Consider the following 17,168-nt stretch of genomic DNA (forward strand, 5'->3'; position numbering starts at 1 on the left):
CAGACACTGAAATCCCCATCAGGTGCAAGATGTTAACTATATGATGGCTAGCCTGTAACCATGACATAAGATGCCACAATTTTGAGAACTGGCCTCAAGAAATGGAAACAAACCGACCCTGGCACTGAAGATTAATTGTACTTAAAATAATCAAGATGATACTGATCAGTCAGACCACTGATGACCAATTTCAAGATGACTCAGAGCTGACTGTGCTGCTTCTGCATGTAATCCACCCTGTCTGTCTATAAAGACTCTAGCCCATTGACTCTTGGAGTAGCGGGGTGAGGGGTGGACTCAGCCTTTGGACGGAGTCTCTCCCCCCTTCCCCCACTGGCATCCAAAATAAAACAAACTTTCCTTTTCACCAACCTTGTTTCTTTATTGCCTTTTTGAATGGGAGTAGCTGGACCCCACTTTAGGTTACATTTCCACACAGCTCTCTTTTCCTGGGCCTAAGGCTGGGGTTAGGTTGTCTATTGGGTGGTCTAGTCCTGGACTGACCTGCTCATCTTCCCTCTCCTTTCATGAAGGTGTAATAGAATAACAAAACCTTTGGTGCTAGCTTTACTATCAGGTTTCTACAGCATTTCTTTTGAATGCATTTGGTCAATGGTTGCCTCACCATCTTTCTCTCATATTTTCTTTGACAGCACATGAATAAGTGTATCACAAATCAGAGAAGGCCACTTGTAAGGTGCAAAGTCTCCTTTTGGGGATTTCCAGGGCTGTAGTTTCTTTCATAATGCTTTGTTTCATTTCCTCCTTTCTTCCGTGATACACTCACAAGCATATTAAAAATAAGATAACTTGAGAGTTGGCCAGGTTAAATCACTTGAGACCAGACTCACATATCACTTTAGAAGCAGGTTGAGAGCAGAACCCTTATTTGTTAATTCTTTATTTGGGGAGCAGTTTGGGAGGTTAGAATGATCAAGACATACCAACTGCTTTGGATGCTATTATTATGCCCTAACCATTCAGCCTTGCTGGAAAACTCTCCCAATTATAACAAAACACTGTAACTTTCCATCAACATACAGCTTCTCCTTCAAAAGGAAAAGTCTGTTCTATTCACACATAATCATCGATGTCACAGAAGCAAAGACATTCTAGTAACTCTTACAGAATGGAAAGAAATAGAGAGATACATTATTTTTAGGAAGAACTGAAACAGTTTTTGTGTAGTCGTACATGTAGAAGAAAGGTTTTGATATTTAAGGATATTTTCATAAAGACTTTCAGCTTATTTTAAATATGAGGGCATGGCTCCCAAAGAGTCTATTCAACACCAGCTTAAATTGAGATGGATAACTCCATTTGCCATATACCTCGGTAGTACAGAACATAATTGCTGTATCTTAGAAAAGTACTTGCTAACTTAAAATATGGAAGAATTTGTTGGACTCATTTCTGACAGTGGAGAAATCCCTGAATACAGGATACAATGACAAGGATAAGAGCCTCTAATGATGGCTAAATTCTTATGCTTATGCTCTACTAAGCATCTTGAACATAGTATCTCTTAATCCTCACAACAGCTTTATCATGAAGGAACAGAATTATCGCATTTCACAAGGAAAGAAACTGAGATGAAGAGGTATTCATTAGAGCTCAAGCTCATAACCCATCATACTGTAGTGAAAGTTGCTCAGCCATGTCCAACTCTTTGCCACCCAAGGACATAGCCCTCCAGGCTCCTCTGTCCATGGGATTCTCCAGAATCCCACTGGAGTGTGTTGCCATTTCCTCCTCCAGGGGATCTTCCCAACCCAAGGATTGAACCCGGGTCTCCTACATTGCAGGCAGATTTTTTTTTACCATCTGTGCCTCCAGGGAAGCCCTCATCAAAGTATAGGTGCCATTTAAATATTATTTATTTGTAAGATTTATTTTACATATTTATTTTAAAAGTTATTTTTAAATTTTTCCTTTTTTAAATAATAAATTGAGGAAAAAGCCTTAAAGAAAGAAAGAAAGAAAAAAAAAAAAAAACAAGTCATCAGGTCGTCTAACTGATCAACTAACTGATCACTGTTCTACTACACCTATAAATTACTGCATGGTTACACAGCAAAGACTGAGCTCATGAAAACTATATATTTTCTGGTTTTATACTGCATTTAATGCTAGCTTGTGTCTAAGGTGACACTGAAACATCCAAATTTAAAATTCCTCTGGAAGGAAACCAGATATAAGATGAATCAAATTAAGATGAGAATAAAAATGAAGAAAAGTTAGGGCCTCTGCTTCTTTTCTATCATTTAGTTTAATGCTGTGGCTTATCTTCTATACATTAATCAAATGCTTTAACTATACTCATTCTAACAATTTATGATTCCTTGAAAACCAGAGAACTAGTTTCAGGGGAAAGCTAGTCATATCTGTGAGTTGTATAGAGCACAGTAATAGTAGAGTACAATAGAGTCAAATTTCAGAGGGAAACTTGTTATCGTAAAGCAACTATTATAGATGGAGAGACAATATTTTCAGTAGTTCTGCCTCAATTCCAAAAGGAAGTAACTGCAATTTTAACTATTACTATTACCTTTTTCATTCTACATTGAAGAAGTTCTAGAATAGCAAGAGCAAGGGAGAACACTTGCAATTTCCACATTGGAGGTATTAATTGCGCTGGCCCGCTGCTCACGGTACAAAGTTATTGGGGAACACTGTGTATATTTCTCTGTTTCTTCCTGTCCCTTCCCTTTACCAAGAAGCCACTTGGGGAAAAAAGGCAGTATGGCATCAAGCGAAAGGTCAGGATTAAGAAAGATGGAATAATTAAGGGTTCCTTTCCCTCCTCCCATTTCTTTTCAAGCCATTGGTTTGGCAGAACAATTCTGAGAAATTTCCACAGGAAACAGCAAATTTGAAATATGCTGGGCTGGCTTACGCTTTTTATCTGAAGGAATCGAATAGGGATCTATTTTCAAGTCTCACAAAGATCCTTGCCAACCAAATGGAGCTCAATATTGTAACAGGGTTTTTCTCCTTAGTCTTTCTCTCAGAACACTTCATTCATCAGTGCAAAATCTTATCTGCATTATTATATAATCAACTTCTGAATACTATTTTTCTTCGAAGAACCAAATAAAATATCAACAAGACTTGTGATGTAAACAATCTTACTTTGAACCTTTTATGAAAAAATAGATATGAAACAGCACGCTTCTCTGTTGTTTTGTTTTCTGAATTCCTTGATTTTTCAATAGCTTTTCACAAAAGAATTAATTCACAGAGCACAATCAGTGAACTCAGCAAACTGAAAGCAATTCAGAAGGTTGCCATTGTTACTAATATGCAAATCCTACCCATTGTTTTATGCATCCTTAATTTAATGGTCTAAATGCAAAAATATCAATTTTTCTCCCCTCCCTTTACACAAAACAACTTAAAAATAATATACATGAATGTATGCATTTATTTTTAAGGATACCATGGAAAAACGTGAAGAAGCTAGATTTAGCTTTCAGCTGCCAGGATTCCAGGCACACTTCTGTTAATGTCTGATTTATCCAGGTCACTATTTAAAGTCTAAATTACCTCATCAATAATATTCAAGAGATGCAATAAAAGGATGGTTTTTTAAATTCTGTTTTAGCAGCAGAATCTTTTATTCAAACAATCTCAGCCAGTAGAATTCAATCTATAAGACAAATAAAAGTGAATGGTACTGTTTGATGGTGGTTGGAGCCACTTGGACTCTTGTGAACAGTTTGAACCAATTGCTTTTACAGGTCTTTGAGGTCCATTTTATTTCAAATAGGAATAGGACAGGAGGCTGTATGACTTTCTTCAAATTCTATTCCATTTTTGCATGTCACTCATTCTCTTATATTTCAAGCTCCTCTATGATCCATCAAGAATTTTTAGCTAATTTATTTTTGCATTCTGTATGATGCTTAGCTTAGTCACTTACAAAGAATAAATATTTACTGAGTAAATAAAATTTCCAGGATACTGTGGGGTTTATAAAATAATTTGCTTCCACATTCAAGTTTGAAAACATAGGAACTATTTCCTTAAAGAAACTAATGAAAAGTTTGTGTGTGTATATGTGTGTGAGTGTTGCTCAGTCATGTCTGACTCTTTGCGACCCCATGGCCTAGAGAGCCAGGTCCCTCTATCCATGGAACTTTGCAGGCAGGAACACTGGAGTGGGTTGCCATTGCCTTCTCCAGGGTATCTTCCCGATCCAGGGATCGAACTCATATCTCCTGCATTGACAGATGGATTCTTTACCACTGAGCCACCTGGGAAACCCTGAGAAACAGTTTAGCCCTACAGTGAGGGAACAGAATAAGAGATAGATGTTTTAGAAAATATTCTATTAATATATTTCAAGAAGTGTATGCTCTGAAGAGTTATACCAGAAAAAATTTTATATCATTTACTTTAAAATAAATTATTACATTAAGAGCATCTATGTAAATAACTTATTTTAAATTTTATAAGCCATTTATTTAGAATAGTTGCTGGCAGCTCACAGAGGTAATTCATTTACATTACATGCATGGAAAAATAGGATTGACAGGAGACATTATTGTCATTTTATAGATATAAATATTGAGATAAAGAGTGAGCAATAGCAAACCACAGATCTATACTTCAAGTAACTTCTCAGCTTATTTTTTTAATAATTAAACTCATTGCTTCCTATAGATTCTTGTGATGGGCCTTAAAATTATACCACACAGGGGACAGAAATTATTTCCTTGTAAATAAGACAATGTGTTTCAATTTTACTAACTTGCTTTAGATTCTGAACTGCAAAATAAATCTACATAAGAAAAGTATGCTGGACTTCCCTGGTGGTACAGTGGTTAAGAATTCACCTGCCCATGCAGGAGACAAGGGTTTGATCCCTGGTCTGGGAAGATTCCACATGCGGGAGAGTAACTCAGCCTGAGTGCCAAAACTACTGAGCCCATGCGCCCTGGAGCCTGTGCTCTGCAAAAAGAGAAGCCACTGCAACAAGAAACAGAGGCGCCCCTACTCGCTGCAACCAGAGAAACACGCAGCAAGGAAGACTCAGTGCATACAAAAATAATTTAAATTTTTTAAAAAAGTGTGCCCAGTTTTCATTTGCAAGGCTGACTTTTTTAAGCCATAAAAATTAGTTTAGTGTCAGCTAATAATATTAATCAACTAATAATGCATGTGTGCACTCAGGATTCTTTACCACTGTGCCACCTGGGAAGCCCAATCAACTAACAATACCAAACATTTATTATTACTTAGAACATAGTATTTGATAAATTATAATTAATTCAATTATTGCCTTAAGCACTTTCTGTATATTACCTCATTTAATCCTCACAATAACATATCATTTATATCTATAGTTTACAGACAAGAAAACTATAACATAGAGAGGTTAGGTAACTTGCCCAGAATCACAGAGGCAGTAAATAGCAGAACCATGATTTAAGGCACAGATGGCTGTGGTTTTTAACCATTTTAACCACACTTTTAGCCTCTCATTAAGTATCAGTGACTCAAAATATTAATCTAAAGACAATGCCTTAATATAATAATAAACTTTTTGGCTTTAGTCTGTTATTTTTCCTCTAATTATTGCCTGCCAAGAGACTTTTTTCTTTGCCTGCTAAGAGACTAAGTTTTACTGTATATAATTATCTATGAAGACTTCTGCCCTATGTTCACCTTTTATATGCAATATAATTTACATATTCCAGCTGCATACTTTGAGATTTAGTTATCCAAATAATGGATCATATTTGTGGATAATGTTCAACAATTTTCTGGTACCAAAACCAAGGTTTGTTTCTCTTAAGGAGCATCTGTCTTCATTTGGGTTCCTTAGGCTCAAGATTCTTATCGTTTCTATTAAAGCAATAACTTTTCAGTTTAGTTCACTCAGTCATGTCCGACTCTTTGCTACTCCATGGACTGCTGCACACCAAGCTTCCCTGCCCATCACCAACTCGCGGAGCTTGCTCAAACTCATGTTCATCAAGTCGGTATGCCATCCAACCGATAACTTTTACTTATGTAGAATTTTACTCCTAAAGTTGAATTTGTCTTCATAAGACATTCCTTGAATAAATTAAAGTAACATAATCTAAACTGACAATTATGTTTAAGGACCTGATTTCTGATATAAATACAATCTGTGAATCTGAAGAATTTTAGCTTCTCTTTCTTCTTATATATAACCAAAACTAGAGAATTGGGTATTTCTGTTTTTCTTGATAAAACAAAAAACCTGTACACTTTCAAAATTACAACAAACTGGTGTTGTTCCTAGGATTGCATCTACTATTGGCCTTGAGCCTAGCAATCCTTTTGTATATGGTAACTAGCTTAGAAACATTTTAGAGTAACCTAACCATGTTGTGATTAAGAGAACACAGAATGCCATCGAGGAATGGGCATGAACTTGTGACCAGGAAACCTGGCATTGATAAATCATTTATATTACTTAAGTATAGTCAATGGGAGAACTTCAAATACAATTTTAAAGTTTACCATTTAATTGGTCATTGCAATAAAAAGAGATAGGGTGGAAAAACACATGTGTACTGATGTTTCTGTTAGCTCGTAATGAGACACCATCAAACTGCTGGAAACAAGGCAATACAGGAATAGTGTGAAAAAGACACTGCCGGTACTATCTCCATTGTGCAAATGTCAGACAGCTCCCGGGAACCCTAGGGGTGGTAATAACTATGGATGCAGCTCCTACCAGGTTTTTCCTTAAAGGAGATTCTTGAACACTGCTGGGTTCTGACTCTAGCCCATATGGGCTTGGAGAAGTCAGGGGAAATGTTGGCTGCACTTTTTCAGGCCTATTTACATAAGTTCTTTAGTATGCAGAATGTCTCTGTATATAATTTAATTGTTGTTGGGGTTTTTTTGCCTCTATTAATACATATGCAAATGACTCACACTTGCAGCTGTGCTGTATTAATCATATGTGTGCTTCTGTCTGTCTGCCCTGCAGGCTCAGGGTCGAAGGGAGAGGAAAGGAGGGAATTCATTCTTTTAACCTGCAAGAAAACTCACTCATGCAGACAGAAGTCCAACAGCAAACAACACACCAGGGTTGCGACTGAAATGAAGAGCAGCTGATGATCTTCCACCCTGTGTGGGAACGACGGTGACCTGAGAAATGAACTGAAGAGTAGAGCGCCTAGGTAGATGAAGATGAGTACTTTACAAGAACTAATCTTGTAAGTAATTCCTTCAATAAGAAGGTAAAAAGCCTCATGTCTACACCTCTCCACATGGTTATTTCTTCCTTATTGATTTTCTGGGGGTTTCTTTTGGTCAGACACATGAAGACATGCTCAGTCACTATAGCGCTCTGGGAAATATGAAGCATTTGTCTGTGTCCTGTCATAATTATTGACCTCCTTCAGAGACTGGCAGGAGGTTGATAAAAAGATGAACTTCATTTTTTCATCGACATTTATCTTGTTGCTACTTTTGGCCAGAGAGAAACTGAAGCCATTTCTGCCATGACTTCCATGTACCTTTGATAGCTAGGAAAAAAAGATTGATTTTAGTTGATATTCTATATAATTCATTCTCTCCTCTGATCACATGTCATCTATCATTTTCTGTATCTTGGAGGATGCATGTTACTGATATTAGGGGTTGCTGGAACTGTAGCTCTATGGGATTTCATTTATGACAACTTGTAAGTTAAGAGTCTTTATTACAAAAATATTATTATGTAGTTTAAAAATAATTCTACTAAAATCAGTAAAAGGTAAATTAATTTAATAAAATTCCTGGAATGAACGCTATTTGTTCAGTTGAGTAAAATATGTACATCCAAAAAGAATTTCAACCTTTTTCTCCCCTGCTTAGGATTATTAATCACTGGTTGGAGTCGACATTTTTGGCTTCCTATAGGTAGAACAGGTGGCAACCATCTTGGCCAACACAAATATGGTATTTATAAAGTGAGAAATAAGTGGATAAATATTTCCTTCTAATTTCCAATCTTAGAAACCTAGTTTAAGAAACAGAAATAGGATACTACACCACAATTCTTACTATTTATCAAAAAGTTCATGATGTCCATTAAGTAAAATGCAAATTAATGACAGTAAATACGAGAAATAAATGTTAAATGGATTGTTGCCATCATCTGGTTTCATTAATTATAGACAATTTGCTTAACTGATTTTATCTAGTCACAAATGTCCAAAAGATTCAAAATGTAAGTTTATTTTGCTTAAATAATTATACTCACTTCTTAATGTGGAAATGAAGATAGATTAGTTTTCTATATAAGTTAATACCCTCCTTTAAAAAAGACAATATTAGGAGAACAAATATCAAAAGGCACCCTTGGCTCTTGGAAGAAAAATAAGTAGTCTGAAGAAGGGGAAAGGAAAAAAGAGAAGGGGAAGAAAAAAGAGAATGGGGTAAAGAGTATATGAGATTGCTAACTGGCTAGTTAGAATTTTGATAATACATCTCTCCACTATTTAGAAATAATTCCCTTTAGTGTTGTATTGTCATGGTGAGTCCTACTGAGTCAAAAGCACCTCTAGCAATTCATATTCTTATGTACGTCAGTATACATGTTAACAAACAACATAGAAATAAACTAATATTGAAATGTTTGTTTTTCCCACAAATTATGACTTAAATGAATCATATCAACTATAATAAATGCTAAAACACATTCTTTATTCAGCAGCCCATATTTATAAATAAGATAAAAGGAGGAAGGAACAGAAGAGATAGAGCTATGGCTTTCTCATATACTAAGAATTTTTTAATAAGGGTTGAAAAAACATACTGTTCCATGGTATCTAAATTAATATCATTTATTCCAGAAATAAACATATACTGCTTTGTTATCTTATTAAAAATGATGATGACCATTAGCTCATGATAGTTTCTTCATTTGATTACTATGCACTGAACACCACCTACTTGCTAGGCATTTTCCCAAGCACTTGAGATACATTACTGTTCAACAACAACAAAATACATTCCCTCCATTATGTGAAACAGGCAGATAATAAAAAAGGAACATACTATGCAAGTTATATAGTATGTTTGAATATGACTAGTGCTTTAGAAAAAAAAAAAAAAGCAGAATAGGGAAATAGAAGTGTGGTATCTCTGGGAGGGTTATTTTATGATTTCAAGAGGTTACTTAGACCAAGACTAGGAGAGGGGACATTAGAGAAATTCTTGAATGAAGTGAATTAGCCTTCCAGGCAGGGGGACAGGTAATGTAAAACTCTAAAGTGACAGCATACCTTGGCAAGTCAAGGGACAGCAAAGGATCTAGTCAGCTGGAGCACAATGAATAAGGCAGTGTAGAGCAGAACTATTATAAATGCAATTTTTAAACACTGTAGTGCCAAACATGGTACTAGGCATGTAGAATTTCTACAAAGATGAATATCAATTTATATGGGAAATTAATCATTAATATTCAGCGTAAATCCACTATTATAAAGAAGAGTAGTGAGTTAATGAAGATACATAATTTATTTTAAGTGTAATGTTAAGATTAATTCTTCATCCTTTAGTTTCATAAATACTTATTAAATCCCTTAAATATTTCAAGTACGTGTTTAAGTGCAAATGATGGGTGAGTCAATAACTTCATAGATTATGCCATCTTCTAGAAGCCAAAAAGTAGGATTTAGAACATATTCCACAAGTGCCATGAGAGGGAAAATACAGTGTACTCTAGGCATACATGAGAGCTACATTAATCCAGACCTGAAGACAATGAAGACTTCCCTGAAAAAGTGAGGTTTTCCTTTGCAATCTCAGGGATAAGTAGGAGTTGGCTTGGTAAAAAAAGGTGGGTGATGGGGTTCCGAAAAGAGAAAATACCACACATAAAGATCCAGAAGGGAGAGAGAACTTGAAAACACCATGTAATTTAAGGTATTTAAGTAGGAGAAGGCCATGATCAGAATCATAAAGATCATTCTGATAAAAGTATACAGGAGAGTGTGTGTTGAAGAGGGCAAGATGAAGACTGAAAGGCCAGTTCAGGGGCTACTGGGGTTAATTATGCAAGCTATGAAGGTAGCAAGATTCACAGAGTGACAGTTAATATGCAAAAAACAAAACAAAACAGATTATTGATATATTTAGTAGGTGGAATGAATAGAAAGATAATGAATGTATAGGTCCAGAGGAAGAAGGAAGAAAAGTTAAAGATGGTGTTCATGCTTTCCAGGGAAACAGATGGAATGGAGCCATTTGCTAAAATCAAAGAATCAGCAGGTCGGGGGCAAGGAAGATAAGTGGTCAGGTCCATTTTGTAGTCGGTTTATTGTGCGTGTAAATATCTATGTTTCTTCTTAGTTGCCAACAAATAGTTGGCTATATGGATCTGAAACTCAGGAAAGGCTTAAAAGCTTAGGAAAAGGCTCAGAGGAGACAAAGACAGATATTTTGTTATAATAGAAATAAATAAAATGGTGCCTGAGCACAACATGTTAATTTGTATGTTTTATACACAACTCAGATTGTCATTTTTCTTACTCATATTTCTCTATAAAAATAAATATTTGACAAGACTTAGACTATTTTAGGGGCTTCCCCAGTGGCTCAGTGATAAAGAATTTGCCTGCAATGCAAGAGATGCACAGGAGATGTGGATTTGATTCTTGGGTTGGGAAGATATCCTGGAGAAGGAAATGGTAACCCACTCCAGTATTCTTGCCTGGAGAATCATCATGGACAAAGGAGTCTGGTGGACTACAGTCCATAGGGTCACAAAGAGTTGGACATGACTGAATGACCAAGCATGCACAGAGACTATTTTAATTGCTCCTAAAAAGTATATATAGTAAGGTGATTTTTTAACGTAAAGTATTTCATGAAAGTGAAAGTGTTAGTTGGACACTAGCATCTGACTCTGCGACCTCATGGACAACAGCCCACCAGGCTCCTCTATCCATGGGATTCTCCAGGCAAGAATACTGGAGTGGGTTGCCATTTCCTTCTCTAGGATATCTTCCCAAACAAGGGATCAACCTGGGTCTCTTGCATTGTAGGCAGATTGTTTACCATCTGAGCCACCACGGAATCCCAAAGTATTTCTTACTGCATGAAAAATATTTTCTTATTTTATCCAAGAACATGAAGTGATAGTTAAGTAATAAATAGTGGTCTAATTTAAAACATGTCATTTTGCTTGTCTTTTAAAACTATTGTACTTGACATTATTTCTTCTTTAATAAAGGTCTTGGCTATTGGTTTTACTTATTATTTTCCAAGTGTGCACAATTATGCGCAAAAGATAATTTCAAAGGAAAATGAATGGTAGGTAAACAGTGTCAACTGTGAATAGAAATGTATTCATAGGGTCCTGTCTTAGATCTAGATGTTCAAAAAGAGAAGCTTGAATCAACACATATCTGTGTAAAGAGTTATGAAATAGAAAATTCAGAGTCTGAAGTAGACAGCTGTCATGAATCCTATTTACTTCAGTATTGCAACGCATATATAGGGTTTGTATGAGTACCAATTAATCAGCCTTATTTTCATAACTTTATTACCAAGTTACTGAGTTATAAGCAAATGTCTAAAGAAGGGCAACATCTCTAAACTTTAAAATAAAATCTCCTGTATTTGGAAAAACATATAAAATTGTTTTAAAACCATAGATATTGGACTCTGTGACCCAGTTTTCTTGTCAAATGGAGTTATTACGACATAATACAAAGTGTTGCAATAAGAATTAAATGAGTTAATCTTTGTATGAAAGCCTTACCAGAGAACCTAGCATAAGAACATGGGACTGAATTTCCATAAAAGAAAGATAATCTTAGTTACTGAAAGGGACTCAAAAGTGACGAAGTCTACTCCAGGTACTATTAAGCGATGGAAAAATGGAGATTTATCAGTATAATTAAAAGCAGAGTTTGGAGAAAATTAAAACTGGCTCATATATTATGCTCCATTGAGATGAAGCTTCACAGAAGTAGGTTCACAAGACTGGAGGGAACAGTGGGTTTGGCTGAAGAGAAGAATTCTGCCTAGACCCTGTAGGGAGCTTTTCCCTGTCCTGTCTGGGAAGGTCTGTGGAGAAGAAAAGAATTTGGATGCTGTTTTAATGCAAGGGAAGGAAGAGTACGCAGGTCTCCTTTGCAGCTCTGGGGAATGCTGAAGTCAAGGTTATGGATCTGTGAATATAGTGTTAGGAACAGGAGTAGCAAAGTAGGCTGGTGCAGGCACCTGAGCAAAAGTGACAGTAGGTCCGCTTCAAAGAGAAGCCAGCCTCTCTGCTATGGCACGTGCCTGAAACACGTATTGGGATTTGAGTGCTTCTTTTTAATCTCAAGCAAAAAGCGCACACGTGTGTGTGTGTGTGTTTTAATAGAAGTTAACGGCTTATCATGAAAAGGTAAGATTACTAATTTTCTTATTGTTCCACAGTGTTGCTTTATGTGTGCTCAGCCACTCAACCATGTCCAACTCTTTCCGACCCCATGGTCTATAGCCCGCCAGGCTCCTCTGCCCATGGAATTTTCCAGGCAAGAATACTGGAGTGGGTTGCCTTTTCCTCCTCTTGGTGATTTTCCCAACACAGGGATCTAACTGAGTCTCTTCCGTCTCCTGCACTGACAGGTGGATTCTTAGCCACTAGTGCCACCTGGGAAGCCCAATCTGAGTTCCTAACTAAAATTCATATATTTTAATGTGCACAAAGCCACCTTACATAAAATATCTTTATCCCATTTATAGACCAAATTATAGTTGCCCTGCCCTGTTCTGTGCTCAGTCGTGTCTAACTCTTTGTGACTCCACAGACTGTAGACCACCAGGCTTCTCTGTCCATGGGATTCTCCAGGCAAGAATACTAGAGTGGGTTGTCATTCCCTCCTCCAGGGGATCTTCTTAACCTAGGGATCGAACCTGCATCTCTTGCATCTCCTGCACTGGCAGGCAGATTCTTTACCACAGTTGAAGCAAAAGCAAATATGTTTGGTGTCTTTTTTCTTGTTTTGTGATAAACACAGTTTTCATATTCTTACATTTTAAGGGAATCTGATATCATATCATAAGGGCAGAAATAAAACTTAATTTGTGTAAAAATATTCTAATACTATTCTTTTTAGAAATATAAGTTCAGATTGCTACCTAGCAAAGCTGGTTTCTACTGGCATATAACAATGAAACATAGGCAATACCTCCAGCTTGCCTGTGTTCCCTCTCATCACTGATCCAATGGTGAAAGGAAATGAGAATGTCTAATTTGTTTTGAAAACTGACAGCCTAGATCTCTAAAACTCCTATTTTCCACATTCAAATCTATTGCTGGATATTCTTCCCTCTTCCTTTAATCCCACTACTCTTTTTAGTTTTACCTATTATAGCTACTTCTCTGTATTGTAGTTATTTTTCAGATTTCAAAGGATAACAAATGTTGTTACTTTTATTGTCCCCATGGTTCCAACACTTCCTAAAGTTATTTCCAGCTCAAAGAAACAGAAACTCACACCGTAGCTTTTTTTGGAGAAAAGGTAGAATAGGAATGACTGTTATTAACCTCTGTAGAACACAGTATGTCTCAGCTCCTCCTGTGTTTCCCTCCTGTGAGACTCAACCAGTTTCTCAGAAACCTACCACGTCTTCTGACAATTCCCTTTGCCGACCAGATGCATCTGTCTTTTGATGCTACAATTTAAACTGTATTTTCCTTATAGGCTAAGGTCATCTATCATGACAATGCACTTTCATGAATACAACTTAATTTTGTAAAGCACGAGTGCTTCATGCCTGACTTTACCAGCATACTGTGTCTTTCAGGCAAAGGAAAATATAACACTTCTCACAAGGGGAGATTAATCTTATTATTAGATGATTTGTTATTCCCATTAACTGTGTAACTATAAAGTCCCAAACAACAGAAACAAGGGTGGTAGGATGCTGACTGAAAGATTTGAACAGTTAATGAAAGATACCTTTAATATAATTTAATTGATATTCTTTCCAACTCCAGAGACAAAATTTCTAAAATCACTTGGGCATCTGATAGAGTTATCACTGACATTCAAGGATATATGGGAATACAGCTTCTGCTGGGCCAAAAAAAGTGGATGTTGGGATAAAGTTGTGTTCCTTTAGGCATCTACTACTTATTCTTGCTTATCCAACTGAGCTGGCATTAGCAGGAAAATAAAGAGATCTACAGAGTGCTTCAAAAATACTGAGCATCTTGAACAATTTTAAATGTAATTTTGTTAAGCTGTCTTGATCCATAAATATCTGAATATCTTTTGTAGCTTTTTCCTTCTTTTTATCTTAATGAAGACCATTCCGTGATGAAATTATGACAGACAGTAATCAAAGTAAAACTACAGCTCATTCTGTTAAATCATACCAGGCAATAAAAAAATTACAAGTTATCTTTAGTACAGAAAACAGGACTAAAAATCAAAAAAACCAACTTTGGGTTGAGAATCAGTACACATAAATTCAAAAACAAAAAAGTGTGAGGCAAATATCACTAGTCAGCTATATTCTGCGTTAACAGGATAATAGCTGTTTTCGATATTTACTTAACCTTTGTCTCCGGTGTATTGTTTCCTGACTTACCTGCAGTTGGAGTGGGCCTAAGCCTGGTGTTGCCGCGGCAGCAGCTGCCATGGTAGTTGGGATCAGCTGTACGGGGTAAGGGTCACCTACGTAAGAGAATAATAGAGGCGTCAGCACCTTTTATCTACTCTCCACCTGCAAATTAAACTCATGCATTCACTCCTTCCAAAAGCCTTCTTTTGTGTGCCTTGCCTAGGCCTAATGAAAAGCTCTATTGTGCAGCTTTTTACTAACACTCTTTTCACAATTCTGGCTGAGAGAGGAATGTGAATAAAAGGCACAAGCAATTAAGGCGGAAACCTCATCCTTTTTTCATGATGTATTTAGGAAAATGGGAGGAAAAAGTGCACATTGATCAGAGGGCTGCACTTTCTAACACACACACACACACACACACACACACATATCACACCTGATAATCTTGATATGAGCACACCAAGTCCTCAGCAAATTTAAAATGTTATTATAAAAAGAATTTAACTAAACTTCATTTTACTTTAACAAACTAAACTCTCAATATTTAGGCCAAGTAGCTTATCTTTTGAATGCTATGTTACTGTCTTGATTCAAATAACCTCTTAAATAATGTTCCATGGACAAACTCATTATAAAGAAAAAATCTGATGCATTTTTAAAAGTTATGTAAAATACTAGTTATCTTTATTTCCAGAGACAAATGTTTAAAAAATATACTGTAAAAGAAAAAGAATATAGGTGGTTTTCCCCAAAGGCTTTCTGTTTGTGGGAATACCTAAAACACTAAAAAATTTAAGCAATTAAAAATTAAAGTTTTAATATAGATGATCTATGAAAATACAGACATACACAAACATCTATACATATATACATATATTATAGAAGACTTTTTGATGCAAAAAAAATTTTTTTTCCACTTAGTAAAGAGGTACAATGGATATCTGCACAGAGCCTGGTGATATACTAACAGATATGTACATTATTAGTCATATGAAATGCAACTGTAGCAAAAATGGAAAATAATAACTGTAAGAACAATTTTCTAATATATAAAGCTTTTTGTAGAACTATAATTTGTGAAAAACTTGTTGAATGTCACATGTATAGAAATATAACTGCAAATAACTCAGTTAATAATTCATTCAAAAATATTTATTGAGTACCTGATTTGTGTTAAACACCGCTGTTGACACTAGAAATGGAGCTTTCAAGAAGATTCATGTCAAGAGGTGTATTTACTGGAAATTTAATGAAGCTTAAACTTTGGGTTCTGGAAAGGGCTCCTAGCAGTGTGTTCACAGGGTCATATGCTTTTATATCTGTCAGCTTCCTTAATTTTTTACTTTGTTGTGATCCTTTTTATAAATAAATATTTTGTCTTTACTTTATATATACTTATATACATATATAAATATATATAAAATGTAGATCATGTGTGTGTCCTCAGTCACTTCAGTCGTGTCTGACTTTTTGTGAGCCCATGGACTGCAGCCCTCCAGGCTCCTCTGTCCATGGGATTCTCCAGGTAAGAATTCTAGAAAGGACTGCTGTGCCCTCCTCCAGGGGATCTTCCCTACCCAGGGACTGAACCTGCATCTTCTGTTTTGTGGGCTGATTCTTTACCACTGAGCCACCAAGGAAGCCCATAATGTAGATCTCACACACACACACACACACACACACACACACATATGTAATTTCCATACTTTTTATTTTTAGATACAGTCCCCAAAATTACATGTTTAGAGCTTCAAAATACCTGAATCTATTTCTGCTGATCTGGTTTTACAGCTTAATGGGAGAAAAAGACAAAGGATAATTCAATGATTAGTATAAAATAAAGTAAATGTTAAGAAGTATACAATGCTATGGACTGTACTGTGGGTACCTCAAACCCAGTCTAAAAGGTCAAAGACACCCTCTAGGATGAAGTCATGTTTAAGCTGAAACCTGAATTAAGTGAAGGCAAGCCAGGCAAAGAAGGGAAGCATTTCAGGAAGGAAAATAATTTTCATTAAGACTCAGGGTCAAAAGGGAGTGTTATATCATACCTCAGTTCTTGAACTGCTTAAGTATAGAGTATAGGCAGGGAAGTAGAGATAAATGGGCCTGGAAAGGGAATCAGAGGCCAGATTGTGTATGACTTTATATACAATATAAAGAATCTAAATTTTGTCCTGCTGGGAAAAAGAAACCATGAATATGGAAAAAAGATGGGTTGAGGAAAACCCCTAGGGCTAGAGGTTCGAAGCTGTCATCAATAATAAAAAGATGCAAAACTCTGTATAATATATGATGATGGTTCAGATTAGGGTGGTGATGTTGGAATAAAGAATGATGGAGAAGGTCAAGCGGTATTTAAGAAGCAAAACTGACAAGACTTGATGATTGTTTACATATGAGTTAGAAAAGACTCAAAGATTCTTCCCAGGTTTTTCACTGGACAGTTGATTAGGAAGTGGAACTATTTGTTGGATTTGCAAACACAGATGATAAACAAAACTGCCAGGTTGGGCCTATCTGGGAGGAAAATGAAGGGGAAAGAATAAAGAGTTCTGTTTTGGACATTTCAAGCCTGAAATAACTTTCAGTCTCCAAGTCGAGGTGTTCATTGAGGAACTTGATAA

The 17,168-nt window shown here is 36.2% G+C and overlaps 1 protein-coding gene across 18 annotated transcripts in view; it reads right to left on the reverse strand.

Moving 5' to 3' along the window:
- SOX5 (SRY-box transcription factor 5) overlaps nt 1–17,168 on the reverse strand; it is a 1,099,609-nt gene that overhangs the window by 102,712 nt on the left and 979,729 nt on the right. For all 18 annotated transcript variants that reach the window (XM_043441163.1, XM_043441162.1, XM_043441157.1 and 15 more), the window contains one exon: nt 14,566–14,651. In XM_043441163.1, coding sequence (XP_043297098.1) covers nt 14,566–14,651 — 86 coding nt within the window. The remainder of the gene's footprint in view (nt 1–14,565; nt 14,652–17,168) is intronic.

This window comes from Cervus canadensis, chromosome 21 (genome assembly GCF_019320065.1).
Source record: "Cervus canadensis isolate Bull #8, Minnesota chromosome 21, ASM1932006v1, whole genome shotgun sequence".
Taxonomy (NCBI): Eukaryota; Metazoa; Chordata; class Mammalia; order Artiodactyla; family Cervidae; genus Cervus; species Cervus canadensis.